Here is a 26252-nt window from a genome sequence, read left to right on the forward strand (position 1 = left end):
TCCTCATCTGTAATATAAGAACACTGGAGAAATTTATGGCAAACTACTCAAGTATCTTTGCCAAGAAAACCCACTGGACAAATGTCCATAGGGTCACATAGAGTTGGATATGATTGAATGACTGAATGACAATGACCAGCCTGTGTTAGAGGTTAAATATACAAAGTACATTATCTGTACTTGTAATCCATAGAGAGCATGATCTGGTTACATGTATTGCCTTTGCTCTCATTACTCCAGAAGCATCAGAAGGCAACCTGATCTCTGGTCAAATAGTCTTGCTACTCCTCTGGTGACCTGCTATCAGCTCTGTATCTTTGATGTCATCTGACCCACTGATTTTGCCTTTATAGCTGACCCTCAATCTATACACCGGCCTGTCTCCCCAGTGGTAGGGTTAGCCTAGGCTTGTCATCACTCTTTCCATTCCTCAGAGGGTCAAGCCTTAACCTGAGCTCTGTTCTCTTGGGTCCTCCAGCATTAGCCTAGTAAATAACAGTAACAACAAGAAGCACCTCTTATTTGGTTCTTTAAGGTTTGTTAACTCCTTTACAAATATTAATCCATTTGATCATCACCATCCTGGGAAATAAATACCCATTTTACAGATGAGAAAACACAAGGTTAAGTGATTTGCCTGGGGTCACAAAGCTGGTATCTCTCTAAGACCAGACTAGAACTCAGGTCTTCCTAACTCCAAGTACAGCACTCTAGCTGCTGGATGCAGCTTTTGGATATAATCTGCCCTGGCCCACTCTTCTTTGGTAGACACCCCCCCACCCCAGGCTAGAGAAATCAAAACTGACTTTCTAAACCTTCAAGTTGGGGCCGCTAGGTGGCGCAGTGGATAAAGCACCGGCCCTGGAGTCAGGGGTACCCGGGTTCAAATCCGGTCTCAGACACTTAATAATGACCTAGCTGTGTGGCCTTGGGCAAGCCACTTAACCCCATTTGCTTTGCAAAAAACAAGCAAACAAAAAAAAAACTAAAACTAAACCTCGAAGTCTAAATCAATTTCTTCTCCTTCTTCCTCTTCCTCTTTTTCTTTTGCTTCTTCAAGTTTTTCTCCCTCCAAGGACCTTTCCTTGAAGAGTTCTTGGACCTGATTTCATCTTCCCTCTAACCTGGAAGGTAGAACCCAGATCTCTTCCTTTTTTTCCCCCCTTTTTTAGGGTTTTTTTGCAAGGCAATGGGGTTAAGTGACTTGCCCAAGGCCACACAGCTAGGTCATTATTAAGTGTCTGAGGCCAGATTTGAACTCAGGTGCTTCTGACTCCAGGGCTGGTGCTCTATCCACTGTGCCACCTAGCTGCCCCCAAGATCTCTTTTTTTCCAAACTCTTATCTCCATGCAACATCAAGGCATGATGCCATTATTCTCCCCCCAATAAAGACAGTCTGTGCAAACAGATTTGAGCCCCAGGTTACATAAGACATGGAGAAACTAGGGGGTCATTAGAAAACCATAAAGTTGTGGGAAGATGGGGCAACTTATCAGTCTACAAAATAGCCCACAAGGAAAGCATTCAAAAAACACCTTTTGCCCAGTGGGGAGTTATTATATCTCCTTGGTGATCAGAAAAATATGATGGACAATCAGCTAGGCAGCTCCTGAGCATTGAACTCTACATACTAGGTACAGTGATCATGACTAAGATGAGAAAGATTTTGAGTATGATGCCAATGGACAGTCAGAAAATCAACCAGTTCAATCACAGACAGCCCCACAGGGCCTCTGTTCAGAATGAGAGAAAGGGATGAACCAGAGGTGGCCATGTTTCAATACTCTAGCTGAGAAGACCCTTTGGGAAGAGATGGTCTCCAAGAGGACAGGCCTTGTAACAGTTCAGCATTGCCATTCACCGCAAAATGATCCAGGCTGTTCACAAGGGCCAGGGATCACAATGGAAATGCCTATTTGGCTTAGGACCAAATTTGTTTATGATGTTTCAGTGAGTATGTGAAAAGTGATTATACTTGTCACCATATAAAACCCATTATTGAATTGAATGTATGGGATATGTACCTTGCTTGTTTTTAAATGTCTCAAATTGATTTTGCATTTATTCCATATATAATTATATATATGCATATCATTGTTTCTGACAGAATGTAAGCACCTTCAATGGAGGATTTGGTTTTTTAAAACTTTTTTATTTTTAAAGATTTTATTTGAGTTTTACAATTTTTCTCCCAATCTTACTCCCCCCCCCCCCCCCACGGAAAGCAATCTGTCAGTCTTTATTTTGTTTCCATGCTGTACATTTATCCAAATTGAGTGTGATGAGAGAGAAATCACAGAGGATTTGTTTTAATCATTCTATTCTTATCCTTACATTCTGGAACATAGTAGGAACTTTATAAATGCTTGTTGATCTTTTGGACTTCAAAATGCATGTAATCTATATGATACATTTCATTTTGTATTGTATTATTGTGGCTTTGTTCTGGATTTGTTTACTTTTTCAGTAGTGTCCCAACATTTATGATCCTTTTTTGGATTTGTTTGGTTTTTGGCAGAGATACTGGAATGATTTGCCATTTCCTTCTCCAGCTCATTTTACAGGTTAGGAAACTGAGGCAAAGAGTGGTGTGACTTGCCCAGGGTAATACAGATAGGAAGTATAAAGCTGGATTTGAACTCAGGATTATGAATCTCCCCGACTCCAAGCCTGGCTCTCTGGGCAATCTGGCGCCACCTAGCTGCCATTGCTGTATATGCTTTGCTTGCTGGGTTTCATATTGTTCAAATGGCTTTTTGTCTAAATATATGCATTATTATAATGTGTGTCTTTGATTAGATGTTAAATATTGTGCCTGTTTGAAGGACTTATGGTTGCTGTATGTCATCATCATATGACTAGGTGCACTATATCTGAGATTTCAATTTGTTTTAAAATTGGGGGAGAGCGGGGCAGTTAGGTGGTGCAGTGGATAGAGCACCGGCCCTGGAGTCAGGAGTACCTGAGTTCAAATTCAGTCTCAGACACTTAATAATTACCTAGCTGTGTGGCCTTGGGCAAGTCACTTAACCCTATTTGCCTTGCAAAAAAACCCTAAAAAATAATAAAAAAATGAATTGGGGAAGAATTTCCTTTAGTGTTGAGTCTGCTTTCACGATATGACTAATGTGGAAATTTGTGAAACAAGATTGTACATGTATAACCTTTATCAGTTACTCACTTTCAATGGGGAGGGGAGTGGGGAGGGATAGAGGTAGAAAACTGTGGAACTCAAATACATAAAGAGTGAATGTTGAAAATTATCTTTTGGGGGGGAGGCTAGGTGGCACAGTGGATAGAACATTAGCCCTGGAGTCAGGAGGAGTTCAAATCCAGCTTCAGACACTTAATAATTACCTAGTTGTGTGACCTTGGGCAAGTTACTTAACCCTATTGCCTTGCAAAAAAGAAAAAAAAGAAAATTAGCTCTGCATGTAATTGAAACAAAATTAAATTAAATTAAAAAATAAATTGAGGGAAAAGGAACAAAGACTTAAGAGAGACCAGGCTATGGGGTGGAGTAGGGTAATAAGGTCACTTGTTTTTTTTTTCAACTTCCTCTAGTCAGCATATTAATGCAATTTTATAGAAAAAAGAAGTATGATGATTATTTGAGAAAAGAAAGAGGGGCAGCTAGGTGGCATAGTGAATAGAGCACCAGTCCCAGAAGGAGGGAAGTTAAGAATGAAAGGAAAAAGAGAGATAAGATGGAAAGAGAGATGAAAGATAGGTAGGGTATTACTTAATATCACTTTGAAGAAATAAAACCTTGGGGATATCAGGTTATTGACTGTTGAACTGAGAGTTAGAAGAGATGGTACAGGAGAGAGTTAGTTAAAGCAAATGAAGACAGAATGCTTCAATGAAAGGAGAGTTAGGAGGTAGAGGACACAGACTCCAGCAGATCAGATGACCTGGATTCAAATCTTTTTTTCTGATGCTGAAGATGCTTGTAATTCTAGAAAGGTCACTGGACTTTCCTGGACCTTAGTTTTCCTCATCTGTAAAATTAATTATTCTCTAGCTATCTTCTAAGATCTTTTTTTGGCAAGGCAATAGGGTTAAGTGACTTGCCCAAGGTCACACCACTAGGTAATTATTAAGTGTCTGAAGCTGGATTTGAACTCCTGACTCCAGGGCTAATGCTCTATCCACTGTGCCACCTAGCTGCCCCTGAGATCTCTTTTAGATCTGGAGATTTGGTCTTGCTCTGGAAGAATTTAAAGAAAAAGGAATATAGAAAAGTTAGTCATTATCTCAGAGGACTGAATAAGGATAATTGTAGTCTGCTCTGTAGGGAATAATCTTAACTCAGAACCTCAAGGAGATGGAGTACAGAGATGCAGAAGAGAGTGGAAGACAGTGCCTCAGATGAAGACTAACTGAAGGACAATGAGAGGTTTAGTAATCATAGCACTCCATAATGAACAGTTGAGTGCTAAAAGAGCTGATTAACGGAGCTGCAGTTCTCTCTGTGAGGGAAAGGCTTTCCAACCACAGCCTTCCTAATGGATAGTAAGAGGTGGCTCTGAAAATAGCCAGAGAGCTGAAGACGAGAAAAATAACATGAATACAATGTCCAGTGAGAGAAACACCACACAAGGGGTAGGTCCAACAGAAAGCAACATCTTAATATGCTAGAATATGGGTAAACTTTGGAGTATGGGAGATGTGCGTTGCCTCTGTATCTTTATGTGTGGGTCACATGTACTCTGCTTCATGAGCCCCTTCATGAGAGTGCCCTTGATATACATATTCCTTAATTGGGTGTAGAGATGAATAATGGAGATCCTATATGCAATGATGAGGAGGAGAAGGGTTAATATCCATCACTAAAGGCACATTAAAGAATAGAGGACACATTTTGTCCTATATTTCTGGTAGGATAATTAAGAGGCTGTTCTAATTTCAACAACACCTTCCCCACCCTTCTCCCCATTTTGGGTCATGTTCTTCTAGGTTTGGTCTATAGTTTAGTAAAATAACCATTTGCTTATAATATTTCATAAATCGATTACAAATCATGCAACCCTCCTGCACCTGAAATTTTACTCCAGGAAAAATCTCTAAACTGTAATTCAGGTATAGTTTGTGTCTCATTTGCCATTGAGATGCTTATCTTTTCCTACTTTGGGTGCCCCCAAAGGTAAAAATGGTATCATTTAGGGTTAGAAAGCACTTTACATCTACGAACTCATGTGATCCTCCCAACAGTTCTGGAAAGGAAGTTGTATTATTATTATGCCCAGGAGGAGACTGAGGCAGGCAGAGTTGAAGTGACTTGTCCAGGGTCACACAGCTAATAAACTTCTAGGACTAGATGTGAGCTCAGATCTTCCCAACTCCAAGTTCAGCTCTCTAACCAGTGCGCCACCTCGTGGCAGACGGGGCATGTGTAAATTTTCAGCCACACCTCTTTATGCATGCACCCCAAGGAGCTGCTCACTGCATAGGTAACAGAGCCAAGCATTTACAAATCTAGCAATAGCCCAGGCTTGAATGGTTTGAAATCTTATATTTTCTCTTTTCCAAGGGAACAATGGGGTAGCTTAAGCTGTATTTCTTCCCAAAGGACCAACTCCAAGAAGCCATGGAGAAAAGGGGAATCGTAATTTATTCCTATCCCCCTCTCCAAAGTCACAATCATCTATAGGTGCCAAGGATCATCTCATGGTAGTCCTCCTTCACCCCCTTTGTATGTAGCTAATGATCCCTGGCTGACTGACAGGTTTATTCTGAAGGACAAGGATAACCAGCACCCTCTCAAAGGTCTCCAAACTCAGCCAGTTGCCAGATGAGCCTATGTCCTCTGAATTCCCCAGTGTCCCAGCTTCCCACTGGCAATTTCTACCTAAAAATTCCGAATTTTCCATGAGTTCCTGAAAATGAAGGAGACACAAGAAAGAAACAGAGACAGAGGCAGACAGAGAGACAAAGACAGAAAGAGAAAAACAAAGAGAAAGGGAGGAGAGAAAGAGGCAGAGACAGAGAGAGCAGAGAGAGGAGGTAGATAAGGAAGGTGGGGAGAGGGAGGGAGAGAGAGAGAGAGAGAGAGAGAGAGAGAGAGAGAGAGAGAGAGTTACCATTACATTGTTCATGTCTTTCCTACTGGCCTGGCTTCCTAGTCTGATGTGATAGACTGGTTAAATTTGGTGGTGGTGTTGTGGGGCTCTTTGAATTTCTTATATCCCTTGATCCTATCGGTCCTTTAGAGCAAACTTTTCAGCTGGATGTTTTTTCACATCACATTATTTTTAATTTTTTGTTATTTTCCTCTCAGTTTTCTGATTCATTCTTACTACTTGAAGCTTTTTATGAAAACCAGAGACATGGAAAGGAAGATTCCTTCTATCTTTGAAAGCATTACATATACATGCCCCATATGTAATCCCTATGTAGATCTACTTTTTTTTCTCAGACTATGTATGCAGTTCTAGGAAAACAAGCTCAAAGTTTACAAGAGAAATATTTTATGGTTATTTTATTGCATTTTTATTTCATCAAATCCATTTGTTGGGAATAAAATGTGCTCTCCAGTTAACCATTAAAAGTAAATGTATTAGGGGCCGCTAGGTGGCACAGTGGATAGAGTATCAACCCTGAAGTCAGGAGGACCTGAATTCAAATCCAGCCTCAGACACTTGATAATTACCTAGCTGTGTGACTTTGGGGAAGTCACTTAACACATTGCCTTGAAAAAAAAATTATGAGCACTCATGACTATGTTTGAAGAGAATTCTGACCTATAAATTTCCTGGAATTTGGAGTAACTATATTGGAACTTTTCAATGATAGCTTACTCCATAGCCAAAAACTTCAGTTTCTATCTGGTATAAGTCTCTTCATTAGTAACTCATCTATTGGCAAATTCAAGAGATTTTTTTGGTGGCCATCCCTCTCCTAGAATAAAACTGTTCCCAAGTCTTCTAGGCAGGCTTTGGTATGTCACATAAAGATTCCCTTGGATCTGCTTAAATCAAAACCAGTGTGCTCATGAGGCAATTGACTAAATTCTTAAGAAGCTATTTAAAAAATTTAAAAAAGAAAAGAACCTATTCAAATTCATCATCCCAATGATCTTGAAATAGTAACAAAAAGGTCAGGACAAACTGTACTTTTCTGTCCCACTGTTCTTTTCATCCATATATCCATGAGTGAGATTATTGAAAGGCAGCAATCATAGCAAAAAGCTTTATGAATTTCCTATAGTAACCACCAAATCCTAGAAAAAGCTTTAGCTCTTGAAACAAATTTATGATCACAACCAGAGAAGTATAGGTTCATAATTCACAGTCCATTGAAACACTATGTAATTAAGACATAGAGATACAATTAAAAATGAAGACTGGGGGCAGTTAGGTGGCACAATGGATAGAGCACTAGCCCTGGAGTCAGGAGTACCTGGGTTCAAATATGGCCTCAGACACTTCATAATGACCTAGCTGTGTGGCCTTGGGCAAGCTACTTAACCCCACTGCCTTGCAAAAAAAAAAAAAAAATGAAGACTGACACAAAAATCTATTATGCTTCAAGTCACTCTTAAATATCAGGACCTGCAAATCTTAGTTAAGTCAATGATTAAAAGTAATAAATCCTGGTGAGAAAAACAAGAAAACATTATGTTTAAAGACAACATGAATCATGAAAAATAACAATGTTGAAAATGAATGAAGCAAAGGGCTTAGTGACTAAGTTCTGCAAAGAAAATCTAGTTTAATTATAAGGCTAAAGCTTGGTCAGAACCAGGAGAACATTGTTTACAATAACAGCAACACTGTATGACGTCCAAGTACAATAGACTCAGCTCTTTTCAGTGATACAGTGATCAAAGGCAAATCTAAAAGACTTGTGATGGAAAATGCCATCCACGTCCAGAGACAGAATTAGAGAATCTCAATATAGATCAAAGCATGCTATTTTCACTTTTTAAAATTTGTTTTTTGTTTTTCCTTTCTCATGATTTTTCCCCTTAGTTCTGATTCTTCTTTCACAGCCTGACTAATATGAAAATATTTGTAGCCTAATTATTCAAGCATAACCTATACCAGATTACTTGCTGTCTTGTGGATGGGGAAGGAAGAGGAGAAAATTCTAGAGAAATGAATGTTCAATTTCTCAAAATGTAATTGGAAAAAATAAATAAACATGCCTTCCATTAAAAAAAAAATTAAGTGAAAAGTAAAAAGCTTGGCCCCAGAGAAGAAATGGCAAAATACACATTCTGCCCTTATTTGCAGAGTCAGGGGATATGGATTTGGAATATTGTATGTATTTTCTGACTTAGATAATTTGCCTGTTAGTGTTGCTGAATTTTTTTCTCTTTCTTTTTTTTTTTTTGTTATCAGAGATGACCCAATGCAGAGAGGAGGGGCAGAGGAATATATTATTAATAAATGAAGATGATGTAAAAAATATATCAATAGGGGAGGCTAGGTGGTGCAGTGGATAGAGCACCAGCCCTGGAGTCAGGAGTACCTGAGTTCAAATCTGACCTCAGACACTTAATAATGACCTGGCTGTGTGGCCTTGGGCAAGCCGCTTAACCCCATTTGCCTTGCAAAAAATCTAATACACACACACACACACACACACACACACACACACACACTCATAAATATCAATAGAAATGTAAAATAAAACAAGATGTTCTAAAAATTATTGTAATTATTGGAGCAAACAACAACAAAAAGAAAAGGTAGACAAAAAGCAAAAAGACACTGATAGTAGCTCAGTACTAGTAAAAGACTTTAATATTCCTGTTTTAGAACTGAATAGGTCCAACAGAAAGAAAAACAAGAAGGAAAACATACACCTGAGATTTAATTGTTCTATGGTGAACAGGAATATTAAAGGGTATATTTATCTTTCAATTTCTTATAGTTTCCTTTAAAAATAAATTATGTAATAAGTTAAAGAAATCATAAAGATATATATATATATATATATTAGATAAAATAAACCCATTCTTCATAGACAATAATGCAAAAAATTAGCAATGAATAAAGGAAATATGAACAAAAGATTCAGACTTAAACTAAAAATTGGATGGATGAAAGATTAAATCAAAGGAGAAAACTGTTGGGAGCCAGGGTCTCTAAGCTGTTTCACACAGTCGCAGCAAGAAGACTCAGGGCAGTCACACTGCCTGATGGAACAACATTTTCTTCTTCAATATATATAGGGATTTCATGCATAACAATATTTATAGGTTTATTATTGATTACAATATTTACTCACCCTAATACTGGAATGACTATAAAGGAAGGATTTCAGAAAAATTCCTTGAATAAAACAGATTGTAAACTCTGTCCAAATTTAACAGGACTGACTCTCTCTGAGGCATACAAAAGGCTTCAACATTATGAAATCTCTGGAAAACCCAACACTGGGAATTCCAAGGAGATGGCAGAATATATACAAGGAAAACAGATACAAGATGGGTCAGATAGAATTCCAGGGAAATTAATAGTTTTGCCCCCTTTACCATCCACAGGAATATATGAAAAAGATATTGAGAAAATAGTTAGTACAGGTGACCGATATGTGAACTCCAGCAGCCTTAGTTTCATGGGAAAGAATAAAAAAGTCACAGAAACTGTGGCTTCTTCCAACAAGGCCTGAAAGAAAAATTGGTTATTGTAAGAGTTAACGGATGGGTGGATAAGCATAAAGACCCTCACTACAGACTGTTAAGGAAGTGTACCGAAAAACATTACACAAAAAATATAAAAACCTTTCCATTAAAAGAATTGCTTAATTAATAACTTTAAATGAATTAACAATTATACAATGTAGTAATAAATAAGGTGACAGACAGGTTGAGGTCATCATGGTCTGCGTAGGGATAAGAAATCAATTAACTATATGATTATTACTTAAACTTGTAATCACATGATTAAAACTTGTAACCATATGAACTATATGATGGATGATGAAAATTGTACACTCTTGTAAGCAAGGAAATGATCTCAGCTTGCTTGAAACATACATGATTCTGAAACTATAAAAATAAATCCAAGCAGCTGACAGTCAGTCAACCTGCTCCTGCCTTTACCCACTTGTTGACTCAACTCATTTCGCCGACTCTATCCCTCCTGTCAGGTTCCAAGAACCCGGCGGAGGCTGGACCCCCGCAGAAAATAAATAATTATGTTAACTATAATGAAAACAATGATACAAATACCAAAACTTTTGGGACACAGCTAAAGTAGGAAATTTATATCTTTGAAAACATATTTACAAGATAGGAAAAGAGATCAATGAGTTTAACATTCAATTTAAAATATTAGAAAATAAATTAATAACCTTAAAGCAAGTATAAAAACAGGATAGGAAACAGGTTGTGTGATTTCATTTTTACAGGTATAAAACTCCCTTTACTAATGCAGGCTGGCATGTTCTCTGAAACATTTAGAGTCCTTTAAGTTTAAGCTACTGCATACAACCAGTATGTGTCCAAGACAGGACTTAAGCATAAGTCTATCTGGCTCCAAGATTACCTGGGAATTCACTATACCACAGTGCCTTTCAAACAAAAGAAGAAATCATGAATATTAGAGGAGAAACAGAAAAATTAAAAAACTAAAAAGCCTATGGACTAATACAACTTATGTTATTTTTAAAAAATATCCACCAAAATTGATGAATCATTAGCCAACCTGTTCAAGAATAAGAGAGAAGAAAGGAAAATTATTGGAAATAAGTATAACAAGACTCTGACACTCTTAAACAAGACACAATTCTCATAATCATGTTATGCTTAGGCATTTGCAGCTTTTTTCTCTAAAGTCAGTGGTATACTCTGGTCAGACATACTGTCAGCTCAGAGTAAATTTAGTCAGCCTACCTTTAGTTTTTATAAAGAAGTATTTACTATCAAGGTAAGTGATGACATTTGGTACAAAATTGTCCCCCAAAAGTCCATAACAGATTGTTACAAAGTCCTAAGGAAGGTAGCTGAAAGTTCATAAAGTGTATTTATCAAGGTGTGTTTAGCTTTTCTCTCTTTTGGGGATACTCAAATTAGGTGACACTGTGGATAGAGTTTTAATATAGCCTCAAATACTTACTAGCAGGGTGATTCTAGGCAAGTCACTGAACCCTGTTTGCCTTAGTTTCCTCATCTGTAAAATGAGCTGGAGAAGGAAATAGCAAATCGCTCCAAAATTTTTACAAGAAAAATCCAAATAGAGTCATAGGGAGAGACCCCTTAAATATGGTATAGTTTTCTTGCTGAACTGATGGAGCTATGAACATGTTGGTGGGTCCTTGGCTCCAAAAGTAGACACCATCTTGAGCTAATCTGGGATTCTGATAGCACATTTGATAGGAAGTCCAATATCCTTAAAGACCTTGGAAACTTGAAAGGTCTTTAAAAGGAGTAAGAATGGGGGGCAAGAAAGAACCTCAGTCAAGAACCTGTCTTTCCCAAACCTTACCCTTTAGTCCCAGGCTGCTATTCCTCAGGGTGCTTATCATGAAGTTAAACTTGTTCCAACTTTTCTCCCTTCTCAACTCACTTGATAACTTACAGATGACACCTAGGACTTGTCCAGATATCCTTAATATAGCCAAACCCTACAGTACCAAGTACTTTTTGTAAATAATCTAAACCCTAAACCCCAATTATTGATTAATTATTCAGTTTGGCATCAGAAGACCCAAGTACAAATCTTGGATCTACCTCTTACTAGCTGTACTCATGATCCCAGTTTCCTCAACTGTAAAATCAGGAGGTTGGATTTGATAACCTTTATGATCCCTTTCATCTTTAAATTGCTGGAACTTGTGGTATCAAACTCAAAGACAGATGACATATTGACTTAGCAAAGCACAAATTGTTTTTTGTTTTAAATATACTAAATATTTATTTAAATATATTTAAATATATTAAATATATTGCAGTTTTATTTTTTTTCAAACATTTCCCAAGTACATTTTAATTGGATTTGAAGCATTCAGGGGTCTTGATGGCTGATTTACTGTCTGGGGGTCATGAATTTGACCCCCCCCATCTAAGATCAGCCATCTATTTGAGCAATATAATGATCTTGACATAGCACTGAAAACTTTGTAGAGTGTTAAACACAAATCATTTCATTAGATCTTCACCAGACTTATGAGGGAGGTACTAAAGTTATCATTCCCATTTTACAAATGAAGAATTTGGGTTCCAAGAGGTCTACCAACTGGTAGGGACAAGGAGTTAGCAGGTGTTCAAGGCAGGATGTGATTGTACATGGTCTTCCCCCCCACATTCTTTCCATTACGCTATTCTGCCTCTCTCCCTGATGACAGTTTACTAAAAATAGAAAGCAATATGATATCAAGAAAATTCAAACACAGCAAGAGAGCATTGACACAGTGAAACCCACTCTAGGTTGATTAGTCAATCCCTCCCTTCTGTTGCTTCTTTTCCACAGGAGAGGGGTCTGGTATAGGCAGTGCTGGAAGATGAACTCAGGATCTAATACAGATTATTCCTGTTTTAGGATAGTAATTTATTCTTTAAAAAACAAAAAAACAAAAAATTATTCTTTAAAAAACAAAACCAAACAAAACCCCCAAAAGTTATTTGTTAAAAAACAAAAATAATAATAACAAATATTTTTTTAAAAAATCTTAAAAAAAAACACCAACCAAAAGCTTCATGGGGTGACCTGGGTTGAAAAAACAAAATTACTATTCATTTCAATTGGATAAATTTTATGTATTCCTGAGCCCCTACATTAACCACTTACACTCACTGATATTTGATCTTTAATTTAAATTTTAATACACATAAAAAGAAAGGACTAAACATATTAAAACAATGGCAATGATAGCACATACAATTATGAGACAGTGGAAAAATCACTGGAGTTGGAGGTAGGAAAACCTGTTTGGATTCTGCCTCAGAAAATTACCATCTAGGTACAGTGGATAGAGTATCCAGTCCTGAAGTCAGAAGGACCTTAGTTCAAATCAAATCTCAGACACTTAGTAGCTGTGTGTTCCTGGGCAAGGGACTTAACACTAATTACCAAGGAAAGAAGGAAGGAAGAAAATAACTGTGGATAATGTCAGACAAGGTTCATTTGCTTGGCTTCAGTTTCTTCATCTATAAAATGAAGGTGTTTGACTTGATGACCTCATAAGTCTTCCATTTCAAATCGATGATCTTATAACATCATTTGGAAAGTTGAAAAGAGGAGGTAGGAGAAGACTTATAAACCCACAAACCACAACTTCCTTGAGAGGATACCTCAACACAACCTGCATCAACCATCAAACTTAAAAGATGGTCACTAGTGTGATGGCCTTCCTTTGGAAGTATTCAGTAATGAGTGAAATGCAAATCAGATGTAAGTGAAATTTGCCTCTTGTAGAATATGTTCAGAGGTGTCTATCACAATTTGCACTCACTCTCCCTAAAAATTGTGTTACCAAAACTGGCTATTATATCTCTTGTGGTTCTAGGGTAAAAACTAAGGAGTTGGGAGCTGCCCTTATAAGCTTATAAGCCGCACCCCCCCCACTGATATTTGCCACCTCCCCCCCTCCATGATAACTGTTGACACTAATCAGGCTATCTAACTTCTAGAAAAAGATATTTGTTTTTGAAGGAATATAGAAAGAACAGTTGATCTAAAATATTTCCAGTCAAAGCCAGACAGTGGTCTCCAGGGGAATGTGGGCTCAACTTTAGATAGAATCCATATGACAAAGGGATAACTCATAGCTCTTGGAAGTTCTGTTTCTGGAGTCCTCAAGCTTTCCCACTTAGTTATGATGGAATTTTTCTGCTGGGTTCTTTGAAGAGTCTTGAATCTGTCCTTGGCTCTCAACACAAACTCTGTGGTTGGTGTCCTGGGGACACTGTGAGGATTCCAGTGAAAAGTTGAAGATTCTCCTCTGACCCAGATGGGAAGAAAGTAACAAAGAGGATGGAGGAAGCCAAAGAAGAAAGAGAGATGCTCTCCTCTCCCAAGTATAAACTTCTCAGGGGTTTGGCTGAGGTGCTCTCTCCTGCCTTGGTCTTCTCTATAACAAGAATAAAGACTAGGAAGGAACTGGCCCCTGAAGGAAGATTGGACCTATATCTCTGAGAAGATTTAGGTTTGGGGGCAGCTAGGCAGCGTAGTGGACAAAGCACCAGCCCTGGAGTCAGGAGTACCTGGGTTCAAATCCGACCTCAGACACTTAATAATTACCTAGCTGTGTGGCCTTGGGCAAGCCACTTAACCCTGTTTGCCTTGCAAAAACCTAAAAAAAAAAAGATTTAGGTTTCTCCTGCTTGAGGATAGACTGGGACTATGTACCTGCCTCTCCCTAAGAACTAACAAGATAAAATCCAGCCACCAGGACAATGCCTCTCCTTGGAGAATGGAAAGGAAGTCATCCAGCTGTAGAGCTTTCTGCCAGTGAGTACAATACCAAAGCAAGCTCCAAGGGTGACCAAGGGAGAGGTTTCTCCCATATTCCTTTCCTCCAGACAGTGAAGCAACTCGATCAAAGTGGGATTAAAATACCTGGAAATGTTAGTTGATGACCCCTTGCCACCGAATCAAATGCAGTAAACCGAACAACTAGAGTCCCACCTGAGAGAGTTGACCCTGTTCCAATGGATAGAAGGATCAGTATGACTCTAGAACTTCCAGTTCTAGAGAATGACTCCTTCCTTCACAAACACTGCCTTCCTGAGCCAATGGTTTAGATGCCAGGAGAATCCTGCAAATAGTAGCAATAGGAAATGCAATAAATTCTCCCAGGGAATGAGTAATATAGCTGCGCCACTTGGGCAAGAAAGATGTACAGGAGCGTAGAGGATAGTCCAGTTCCCTGGTTTTTGAAAAGACAGAAACTGAGGGCAGGTAGGTGGTGCAAAACCAACCCTGGAGTCAGAAGGACCTGAGTTTGAATTTGACCCCAGACACCTAATAATTACCTAGTTGTGTGACTTTGGGCAAGTCACTTAACCCCATTGCCTTGCAAAAAAGAAAGAATGTAGGCAGGCACGCAGGAAGGAAGAAAGAAAGAAAGAAAAGAAAAGAAAGAAAAGAAAGAGAAAGCCTGGGAGACCACAGGGGGAAAATTGGGTAAAAGAATCTCCTGGTACTAACCCTAGAGAGAACTGCTCAAGACTGGCTCCGAGTAGGTGACATTAAGGGAACATCCCAGGACTGATCACTTCCCCACTATATCTATCTGCAAACAGAGGAGAAAGATCTGTGGCTGATATTCCCAGAGGTATTTTACCTTCCTTGGCCAAGGATCATATAGTTCCGGGATTCTTTTTCTCCTTTGGAATTGTAAACTCCTCTAGCTAAATTGGTTTTATTTTGCTTTTATTTCTATCTTCCAGCACTTAGTACAGAGTCTGGAATACAATAGGTGCTTAATAAATACGCCTTGGTTGGGTGACTACTCTTTCTCCTTAGACCATCCTATACTGAGTGAATGGGGCTTTTGAGACCTGCTAAGAAGGTCCTCTGAATAGGTGGGGCTAGCCCAGTAAGACAGAATGACTGGCTCTGCCTTGGAAAGCCAAAGGGAAGGGAAGCTTAATCAACATCTCTTATGACACAATCAGAAAGAACCACCGCACAGTTGAGTTGCAGACTCAGAAAACCAGCTGCTTAGTGGACACCTCCAACTGGATGTCCTATACTCAAATTTGCCTTTGGCTCTTCCACTGTTCTTTTTTCTTTTTCTTTTTTTCTTTTTTTTTTTTTTAGGTTTTTGCAAGGCAATGGGGTTAAGTGGCTTGCCCAAGGCCACAGCTAGGTGATTATTAAATGTCTGAGACCGGATTTGAACCCAGGTACTCCTGACTCCAGGGTCGTTGTTTTATCCACTGCGCCACCTAGCCACCCCTTCATTGTTCTTATGTACAACTCTTCATGACCCCATTTGGAGTTTTCTTGGCAAAGATACTGGAATAATTCGCCATTTCAATCTCCAGCTCATTTTGCAGATGAGGAAACTGAGGCAAATAGGGTGAAGTGACTTGTCCAGAGTCACACTTTTAGTGTTTGAGGTCTTCCTGATTTTAGGGACAGGTCTTTATGCACTTTGCCACTTAGCTGATCTTGCATACAGTAGACCTTTAATAAATACCACTTAGATTAGCTCCTATTTTTAAATCTCTTCTGAATCTGCCTCTCTCTGCTCTTCCCTACTGCTCTAGGTGGTTTTTTCCAGCCTTAATAAGTGATTGATATAGAGGAACTTGGGCATCCCTCATCATGTGGTGGGTAGTGCCTCGGGTTAAGAGCCTGAGCTACAAATAGAAAAGGAAGACAGTTGCTTCCTGTAAGAAACTCCCCTTCTCTTTTTCCGTTTCTTGCTTTCAAGATGACCCAGAAGAGGAGGATCAACGGCCGCACCAAGAAGGGCCGCGGCCACGTGCAGCCCAGCCGCTGCACCAACTGTGCCCGCGGTGTGCCCAAGGACAAGGCCATCGAGAAGTTTGTCATCCGCAATATCGTGGAGGCCTTGGCCGTCCGGGACATCTCCGAGGCCAGCGTCTTTGACTCTTATGTGCTGCCCAGATTGTATGTGAAGCTGCATTACTGTGTGAGCTGTGCCATCCACAGCAAGGTAGTGAGGAATCGATCCGGGAGGCATGCAAAGATCGGACACCCCCTCCTCGCTTCGGACCAGCAGGTGCTGCCCCCAGACCCCCTCCAGAGCCTACATAAAGAGCTATCTGCCTGGTGACATTCCTGAATGGAAAGAGAAAAATCAAATGGTTGGTTTATCTTAAAAAAAAAAAAAACTCCCCTTCTAATGGAAGAGACACCAACTATAGCTTACTGTGGCAAGTCAGATGTCGTCCTTGGATAAGTGAGAGAAGCAGCAGGGCAGGTGGGGATGCATCTTCTGGAGTATCATTTCCATCTCATTGAGATATTCAATGATGCCAAGGATTTTGATGACCAAAACTTTGTTTTCTGATTCTGCACCTTGGACTGCCCCACCGAAACCACTTTGAATTGTATCTCTTTCTTTTAAGTCTCCATTTTAATGACTATCTCTCAGAATTCCTTTCATGATTCCTGCCCCCTCCCCCAAACTGATTGTTAGCTTCCTTTCCCCGGTACTATATGTTTTGTCCATGTGATAACGATGATGGTATTGGTCCTTTGTTCCTGAAGAAGACATCATTGGAGGTGATGCCATGGGAAGCATATGAACTGGATATGATTGAGGGGGGTGCTATGCTAAGTCACCAGCTTCACTATCTCTGGAGAAATCTAGGTCAAGTGACCAGATATGAATCAGGATGATTGAAGATGACCCTGGATGTGAGGCAATCAGGGTTATGTGACTTGCCCAAGGTCACACAGCTAGCAAGTGGCAAGTATCTGAGACCAAATTTGAACTCAGGTCCTCCTGACTCCAGGATGGGTGCTCTATCTACTGCACCACCTAGCTGAAATGGAAGGAATGCTGGATATAGAATCAAAGGATTCCTTGTCCAAATAATCCTTCTTCTGACCTTGGTACAGTCACTTCACTTCTCAGAAAGTCAGTGTTCTCCCCTGGGAAATGAGGTCAGATTGCAAATCCTCCAAGGGCCCTTCCCCTCCAAATATCTATTCCTGCAGTGTGTCCTCCTAATAGAATGCAGGTGGAGCACAGGACTATTTCATTTTGGCCTTTGCAACCACAGCACCTAGCACACAGTAGGTATTCAATGAATTGATGAATTGTCCCCTATGCCTGAAATATTCTCCCTTCTCATCTCTGCTTCCTAGATTCCTTGATTTTCTTCAAGCCCCAACTAAAATCTTATCATTGTTACCACAGAGAGCACAATTTCAAAGAACTGGCCTTGTTGTTTGAATGCAGGTGTACATTTGCCAAAAAGTCTATTTTATGGAGAACTCACATGGGGTGAGAGCTCATAGGAGGTCAGAAAAAGTGATACAAGGATGCTCTCAAGGTCTGTCTTAAGAACTTTGGAATTCATTATGCATCATGGGAGACACTGGCACAGGACCACTCAGTATAGGGTGCCCTCATCAGTGAGGGGGCTGCACTCTATGAGCAGGGCAGAATTGAAGTAGTTCAAAGGAAACACGAGATGTGGAAGTTTAGAATAACCATCCCAGATGTTCACATAGACTATTTGTGCTCGATCTGGTGGCAGCGCATTCTGAGCTTGTATGGGTCTGATCGGCCACAGTGGGACACACTGTCATTTGTCTCTAACATAGTGACATCATTTTGGTCTTCTTCAATAAGGAAAGATGAGAATGATGAACCAATCCTCATCATTTATGAGGAGCCATTTCTGGCCCTCCTCGCCTTTCCTCTATTGATCAATCCCCAATTATTGTTCCTCCGTTGTTGCTTTCATCCATCTCCTTTATTGGACTAAGTTCCTTGAGAGTAAGTCTTCTTGGGGCAGCTAGGTGGTGCAGTGGAGAAAAGAATACTAGTGCTGGAGCCAGGAGGACCTGAGTTCAAATTTGACCTCTGCTATGGAATAGTTACCTAGCTGTGCGACCTTGGATAAGTCACAACTCTATTGCCTTGCACGAGAGAGAGAGAGAGAGAGAGAGAGAGAGAGAGAGAGAGAGAGAGAGAGAGAGAGAGAGAGAGGTGACCCATGTCTGTAGGACGTAGGGGAGAGAATGAGCATTATATGTTACCTACGTTGTTTAATAGATTAATAGTTGAGAAAACAAGCTCAGTCTTGGCTCCAGGCCCGCTGCTCTTTGCTCTGTGGCCCGGCTGCTCCAGGCCTGTGTCTGGTATACAGCAGGCACTTCATAAGTGCTGCTTATCTGCCTGACTTCTAGCTCTGCCCTCTTGGGCCGAGAAGAACAAACCGAGGCGCAGCCCCTCAAAGCGGGGCCCCGCATCCTCCGGTCCCGGCCGTCCCGCCCTCCGGCTGCAGCTGTTTGCTTTCCATGCACGCGCTGCTTCGCTTCTCCGGGCCTCCGAGGCTGGCTCTCGGGGGGTGCGGGCTCGCCGGCGGGCGGGGGGGGTCTGCGGGGCTGGGGCGGCGCGGCCGGCGGGCGGGCGGCGGGGGTCTGCGGGGCTGGGGCGGCGCGGCCGGCGGGCGGGCGGCGGGGGTCTGCGGGGCTGGGGCGGCGCGGCCGGCGGGCGGGCGGCGGGGGTCTGCGGGGCTGGGGCGGCGCGGCCGGCGGCGGGGGTCTGCGGGGCTGGGGGGCTGCGGCGGCGCGGCCGGCGGGCGGCGGGGGTCTGCGGGGCTGGGGGGCTGCGGCGGTGCGGCCGGCGGGCGGCGGGGGCTGCGGCGGCGCGGCCGGCGGGCGGGAGGGCGGGGCGGGGCGCAGCGGGCTTCGCAGCCGGGGCCTTCCATTGGCCTCAGTCAGACCCCGGAGCCCCGCCCCTGCCGCGCCGGCTCCTCTCGCCTTCTCATTGGTCACAGACCCCGCCCCAGGGAGCTCGGCCCTATGAGAATCCAGGGACGCAGCCGCTCCCTTAAAAAAAAAAACCAAAAAAAAAAAAACCACCCCAGCTCGGTCACCTGACTTCGGAAAGCCAATGGGAAGCCACATAAGGGGATACCTTTTCCATCCGCAGCCTGGACGGAGCGCTCTGCCCGCCCTCGCCCGACGCTGATTGGGCTGGCCGTGCCAGCTCGCCCTCCCATTGGCCGTGTCCGTCGGGGCGGGGCCGGCGGGGAGGCCGGTCGCGGGCGCGCTGAGTCAGCTGCTGCAGACCTCTCTGGGTGGGGCTGTGGGCTGCACTTGGACTTGACCGGGCCAGACGGGCCTCTGGCCGCGGGTCCCGCCGCCGCCGCCGCCGCCGCCGCCATGGAGAACTTCCCAGAGGAGATGGATGAAGAGCAGTACTGGCAGAACGAGCTGCTGCATCTGGCGCGGTGGGCGGGGCTGGCATCCCTGGGGATTATCCGGGCCCGCCTTGGCCGGGGCGGGGATTATCCGGGGCTGTCGGATGGGGGTGATGCGGGGGCTGCCCAGTCCGGGGCTGGGGCTTATCCGGGGCTGCCCATCATCCCGGCATCATCCGGTGGCTCCTAGTCCAGGGATGGGCGTCATCCTAGGGTTCCAAAATTGAGGGATTATCTGGGAGGGGAGGGGGAGGCGGGGTCACCTTTTCCAGGTTAGGGCTGATTTGGGGCTGGAAATGATGGCGCTGGGGCTGCTTAGTCCGGAAAGGAGGAGTTATGGGGGGGTCACCCTTCCCAGGTTGAAGATCATTTAGGGATTATCCGGGGGCTGCCTAGTTGGGGGATGGGCATCATCCGGGGTTTCTTTGCCCAGAAATAAGGGATTATCCGGGGGGGGGGGGGGGGGGGGGAAGATGCTACCTTTCTCAGACTAGGGATTATCCAAATTTCCTTGCCCAGAGATGAGGGATTCTCCGGGGGCACCTTTTCCAGGCTGAGGATCATTTAAGAACGAAACAGGGGGCTGCCTAGTCTAGGAATGGCATTATCCTGGGTTTCTTTGCCCAGAGATGAGGGATTATCTGGGAGGGGGGGGTCATCTTTTCTAGGCTAGGGAATCAAATAGGGATTATCCAGAGGCAGCCTAGTCCGGGGATAGGGATTACGCGGTTTTCCTTGTTAAGAGATGAGGAATTATCAGGGGTGGGGGGTGTCTCCTTTTCTGGGCTAGAGGTTATGGGGGGTGGGGCTGTCTAGTCTCTGGTTGGGGTTTAATTGAGGGCTAAATTTGTCCAGGCTAGGGATTATGGAAAAGGGATATGTGTGCGTTGGGGGGCGTGTCGAGAGAGAGACAGACAGACAGACACGACGGGAGTTAGGGATTAAGGATTATTTGGGAACCGATTTTTGGGAATGGAGAAATTATTTGATATTGCCAAAGAGGAAAAGTATTGAGGGAGTAGTGATCCCCAGATTGAAGATTATCCTGGGTCTGGATAGTGGTTTGTCCTACCATTTGGAATAGAACCAATGACGTTATGTGGGGCCAAAGATAGGGTTTCTGGTGTAGGGTGGGTAAGGGAAGGGATAATTAAATCTGGAGCAAAGGATTATGGGAATTGGAGGGGAGGGGTTATTTTGGGTATGTATGACAAGTGTCCTGAGAAGGACATTGATGGAGGGCAGGGGTGGGGCATCTGAAGGGGTTCTGAATTAGGGGAAGGATCAAGTATCCAAGAAGACCTGAGGTTGAGATTTATCTGGAAAAAGAAGTGCTGGAAGTGGGCATTATTTGGGGTTTGGATTTTCACTTCCCTGGTGTCACTCAACCATCTTTTGCAGTGAACATTTTTTTTGTCATTGTTTTTATGTCATGGTCATTTCACAATTTACATTTCCACCCACTCCTCCATTAAATTCACTCTCCAACAAAAAACAAAAACAAAAACCAAAAAAAACCACTTGAACAAAACCAACTGGAATTGTATTTGACGGAGTCTGCACCTCATTCCTCCCCATGGTCACCTCCCCCTCCCAGACTGAGAGGAGGAAAGTGTGTCTTCATCAAGTTTCTGGAAGTGAGATTGTCATGAAAATCCATCCAAGTTCAAAACTGTTTTAGAGTTGATTTCATTTCCTTTGTGTAATTATTGTGCATATCATTTCCCTGATTTTCTTCCTTCTGCCTTTCTACCAATCCTGCCATGCTTCTCTGTACTAGGTGGCTCAGTGAATAGAGAGCACTGGCCTTGGAGTCAGGAGGACAGGAGTTCAAATTCAGCCTCAGACACTTGCCACTTACTAGCTGTGTGACCTTGGGCAAGTCACTTCATCCTGATTGCCTCAAATGCAGGGTCATCTCCAGTCATCCTGATTCCTATCTGGCCACTGGACCCAGATGGTTCTGAAGGAGAAAGTGAGGCTGGAGACTTAGTATAGCCCCCCCCCCTCAAATTCAATTCATGTGCTTGTCATGGCATCACTTTCTAATATCATGGTGGTCTTCCAGAATGAAGGACAAAAAAATATCATGATCATCATCATCATCATCATCATGATGCTTTTCTGTAATTTCTTCCAGAGCAGTACAACCTGTTTCACTCATGATCCATTACTTAGTTATTTTCCATCCACTGGGTTTTGTTTCCAGTCATCTACTATCACAAACACACAAAATGATGCTATGACTACATTGGCATATTTGGGGCCTTTCTTTCTGCCCAGGACACTTTTCAATGGAATGGGCATTGAGCTGCCAACAGGGGAGCTCTTTAGCTGGGAAAACCGACTTCCTCCCCCAGCATCCAGGAGAGCTGTGGAGAACCTGCCAAAAACCACCATCACAGGGGCCCAGGCTGGTGAGGGGCCTCCTTCCCCAAGGGCTCCCTTATCTCTGTCCCTTCCCAGGGACCTAATTGATCTTTATGGAACCAATATTAATTATCCCCTTCCCTTCTTCCTCTACCCAGCATGCAACCAACTCCTTGTTCAACCTTTCAGATTGGATGAAAAAAAATCCAAATAAGGGGGTTAAATCCCTCTGCCTTTGAGGAGGCAACACTGGGAGGGATTGGGATGGGAAGGTTAGCAAAACAAGGCCTGATCCAATGGGCTTTCCCCTTACAGACGCAGGAGTCAAGTGCCCCGTGTGTCTTCTGGAGTTTGAGGAGGAGCAGACTGCCCTGGAGATGCCCTGTGAGCATCTCTTTCATTCAGACTGCATTGTGCCCTGGCTAGGCAAGGTATCTGTAGCTTTCCATATGGTCCCTCTGCCCCCTTAGCCTATATTGGCCCTGCCGATCCTTAGGTCTTGAGTATCTGGGTTGATAGAATCTTCCTTCTAAACATAGAAAGGGAAGAGAGGGAGAATTGAATCTTGGATCCTCTTCATTCCCACTCTCTCCCCAGACCAACAGTTGCCCTCTGTGCAGATATGAGCTGCCTACAGACAATGAGGACTATGAAGATTACAGGAGAGAAAAGGTAGGGTCAGTCTTGGGGGAGTGATTATCCCCTGCTGCCAGACCCAAGATGCCCCATGGACATGTTCCCTTTCTTAATCACAAGATTGCACTCTAGTGTAGACAGGAGAGTAGAGTCAATGACTCGGTGCGATCACTTGCCTTGGTGGGCTGAAACCAGGACTTGAGTGTTAATGAGAGACTGGCTGATTATAACTCCCAATTCTGTGATCCTCTAAACTGTGACTACTTTTAATAATCTATGACTACATGGAAGTGGTTGTGTCCTTTCCCCCCCCAAAATCCATTCTCACAAGTCTATCAAAGGGCTCCGTGGCAAACCTAGGTGTGTGGGGGGAGGTGGGTTATGTGGAAATATGAGCTAACACGGGCCTTATTGCCCAGTCAGGGAAGGATCCTGAGATGTGCTTGGATCCGGCTGAAAGGAGGGAACGGCTCCTCTCAGACCAGGTCTGTACTATGGGTTGAAGGGGAGGGAAAGGGAAGAGGGGATTCCTGGGCCTGAGTGATTGAGCCATCCATAGTGGGAGTCCCTAGGATCTGAATGTGATGAGCAGAAATCTAAATATCTCCCCTCTCTAGTTTGCTCCTGCCATTCTAGCAGTTGAGGTTTTAAGGGCTACAATAGTCTTATGAAGTTGGGGTTCTTAGGAATATGGAGGTACAGGAACAATGAGGGTCAATGCTCGATAGGTAGTAAGGCTTGCTGATTGTGGTCAGAATTAGAATAAAGGGAATTTGATCCTATTTGCTCAAGACTGAAAGAAAAGCAGGAAGTGATCCCAGGACACTCCAGGTCTGCAACAGAGACAGAGCCCTTCTACCAGATGCCTTGGGGTGGGTGACCACTGGGTCCAACCTTTGTGAGTTAGGGAGGCTGCTGAGGAGGAGAAAAAGGGATAAAAACGAAAGAATTGCACCTTTGCAAGGATAGAATATACTGCTTTGCCATATTGTTTCCTATCACAGGAGCCAGAAATCTGATCTATGTAGTTGAAAAAGCTTTTCATTCAGGTTCATTTGAGTTTCCTTCTGAAGTCTCTTCCAACTCAAGGGTACTAAGGAAGATGAGGGTGAACTTTGGGGAATAGAAGGACTGCTTTGGAGGCTCCAGGGAGAAAGGGTTTGGGATTGGGACAACATGAGCACTTCTCTAATACATACTGACAAACCTTTGTTGGCTCCTACCATTCCAGAATGCTTTCGCCAGGGCAAACAAGGCCCTGGCTCTTAAGCAGCCTTGGGCAGACTTGGACGGGAACATTCGGTGTCGCCTCTTCTTGGGTCTGATCATCACGGCCTTAATGCTGCCCCTCCTGAAGTGGATCATTGTGGCCACCACGGAGCGTCCTGTGTGGCATCAGGGGGCCACAGCCAAAGGCTGGGGGTTTGATCCAAGGCCAGGAGACTAAACTGGATCATAGGTGAAGAGAAGCCAACCCCATCCAAACCACTGGGCCCCTGAAGGAAGACTGGTTGGGGTTGGTGCTGGAGTTGAAACTCTGGGGAGCTCTCTTTGGTGGACTTGACTCCACCAGTTGTACCCTTGCACGCAGATCCCCCACCCCACCCCAGAGGTATAAGCTAAAACTCACCTTGCTACATTGAGCTGAATAAAAGTCCCTCTTGGGTGAAAGACAGAAGTCTGGATTGTGTCCCAAGTGCCCAGGGGAGGTTTTCTCTACTTAGCAGGTGACAGACTTGTTAGGAAACCTGTTTCCCATTCTCAAAGAACATTGGCTCTAACGCCAATAATTTCCATTGTTGATTCCCTAGGTTCAGTTTTCTGCCCTTGTTCCTCATGACAGAAATAACCTATCCAGGAACCAGAAGACCTAGAAGCAAAATGCACTCCACTACTTACAAATTAAGTTTAATTCTCTAGGATCTTAGCAAGAATGCATGGGTGGATGATCTCATCAAAGAGATCAACCCTGTTACAATATTTTGGGGGCATTTGATATAGAAAGGACAATAAATCATAAAACTGAGTCAAGCAACCAGTGAGATTTCATATAAATGGCATAGTTTTACATTGTGATCCTCTCATAAGTTTGCTTCAAATTCCTATCCATAAGAATCCCACTTAAGCTGAAGAAGGAATATTTACAAATAAGCCATAGGATTGCTCTCTCCACATCCAAGATGCCTCTTATCTTGTGGCTCGTTGACCCAGGTGAAGGAATTTATTGGTGCTAGTACAAAGTTGACCAGGTAGTATTGACACAGGCCAAGTCAATATTTGGATGTAGGAGGCAGTTCTTGACATGGCACATTGACATTTTTACACAGAGGTAACATTTGGATTTATAACTATTAGTTGGAGTCTGAGAAACCAATTTTTTACCAGGAATATAGAATTAAAGAGTATCAAACTTAGTTACTTGTGACTTTGGCCAAACCTCAAATGAAAGGCCTCTGAGGCTGTGATCCTTTAGGAAGCTTTGGAGAGCTCTCAACACCAATAGAAATGGGGACTGGGCAGTATATAAGGACCCTTGAGGATTACATATTAACTCAGTTTTAAAATGTATTATCTGGATTTTGTTGTATTTTAAATCATTTTGTTAAATTTTTTCCAAATACCTTTTAATCTGGTTTGACCCTGTGAGGTAGGACATAAAGTGACTCAGTCACTGGCCCCTCAATTCCAACTTCTTTGTTTTTTTTGGGGGGGGGTTAGGGAGTTTTTTTTTATTTTTTTATTTTTTGCAAGGCGTTGGGCTTAAGTGGCTTGCCCAAGGCCACACAGCTAGGTAACTATTAAAGTGTCTGAGGTCATATTTGAACTCAGGTCCTCCCGACTCCAGGGCCAGTGCTCTATCCACTGTGCCATCTAACTGCCCCACATTCCAACTTCTTAAACCCTGATCTTTCCCTTTGCCTGAGTCTCTTGTTATTCTGATGCCAGGAGGTATAACTCCTCTTACAGAAAATCTGAGCAGGAGGGAAGGGCCCCTTACCCACTGGACATTTGTCCAGAAGTAATTAGCTTTGTTCTGATCATCAAACTTTCTCTCCCCCTACCATTCACCCCAAAGCATTCTTTTGGGAGGCAGACATCTTTTTTCTGTGAGCCCTTGGGGTGGAGAGATGGGGAGGCAATGAATGGGGCTGGTGCCTCAATTAATAATATTTGGGAGATGAGCAGGGAACAGACACAGTGTGGTCAGTCATGATGGGTCAACTATTGGCTAAACCTTAAATGCCTAGCTGGATTGGGATGGGGAATCTGTTTTAGGCAATGGAGCGAGCTAAGCTCTCTCTCCTATTCCCGGCGAACCCTGGGGCACCCCAGGGTGTGGGATGGGAAGGTGCTGGCCTTCGGGAGCCTCGGACCCCAACAATTGCTTCAGTGAGAGTTGAGTGGGGTCCACTGAGCCAAAGTTGGTTCTTTGGT

The 26252-nt window shown here is 43.0% G+C and overlaps 1 protein-coding gene and 1 pseudogene across 2 annotated transcripts; both read left to right on the forward strand.

The window, feature by feature from the left end:
- Nucleotides 1-16336: 16336 nt before the first annotated feature.
- On the forward strand, nt 16337-16862 carry LOC141513018 (small ribosomal subunit protein eS26 pseudogene; annotated as a pseudogene).
- Nucleotides 16863-19651: 2789 nt separating this feature from the next.
- Nucleotides 19652-24788, forward strand: LOC141495321 (E3 ubiquitin-protein ligase RNF181-like). 2 transcript variants are annotated; one of them, XM_074196521.1, is made up of 7 exons: nt 19652-19841; nt 22095-22228; nt 22497-22612; nt 22779-22853; nt 23237-23302; nt 24049-24276; nt 24629-24788. In XM_074196521.1, exons 1-6 carry the CDS (start codon nt 19774-19776, stop codon nt 24262-24264), a joined length of 675 nt encoding a protein of 224 aa, XP_074052622.1. In that variant the 5' UTR covers nt 19652-19773; the 3' UTR covers nt 24265-24276; nt 24629-24788. The 2 variants fall into 2 exon arrangements, with proteins under 2 accessions (XP_074052622.1, XP_074052615.1); XM_074196514.1 differs by lacking the exon at nt 24629-24788 and having other exon boundaries at nt 24049-24621.
- The last annotated feature ends 1464 nt before the right edge of the window (nt 24789-26252 follow it).

The sequence above is a fragment of the Macrotis lagotis genome, chromosome 1, assembly GCF_037893015.1.
Source record: "Macrotis lagotis isolate mMagLag1 chromosome 1, bilby.v1.9.chrom.fasta, whole genome shotgun sequence".
Taxonomy (NCBI): domain Eukaryota; kingdom Metazoa; phylum Chordata; class Mammalia; order Peramelemorphia; family Peramelidae; genus Macrotis; species Macrotis lagotis.

Coding starts and splice junctions, on each gene's coding strand:
- LOC141495321 (XM_074196521.1), top strand. CDS start 19,774: ATGGAGAACTTCCCAGAGGAGATGGATGAAGAGCAGTACTGGCAGAAC. Junction 22,854..23,236: donor AAGATTACAGGAGAGAAAAG/GTAGGGTCAGTC, acceptor CTTATTGCCCAG/TCAGGGAAGGATCCTGAGAT. Junction 23,303..24,048: donor AACGGCTCCTCTCAGACCAG/GTCTGTACTATG, acceptor CTACCATTCCAG/AATGCTTTCGCCAGGGCAAA.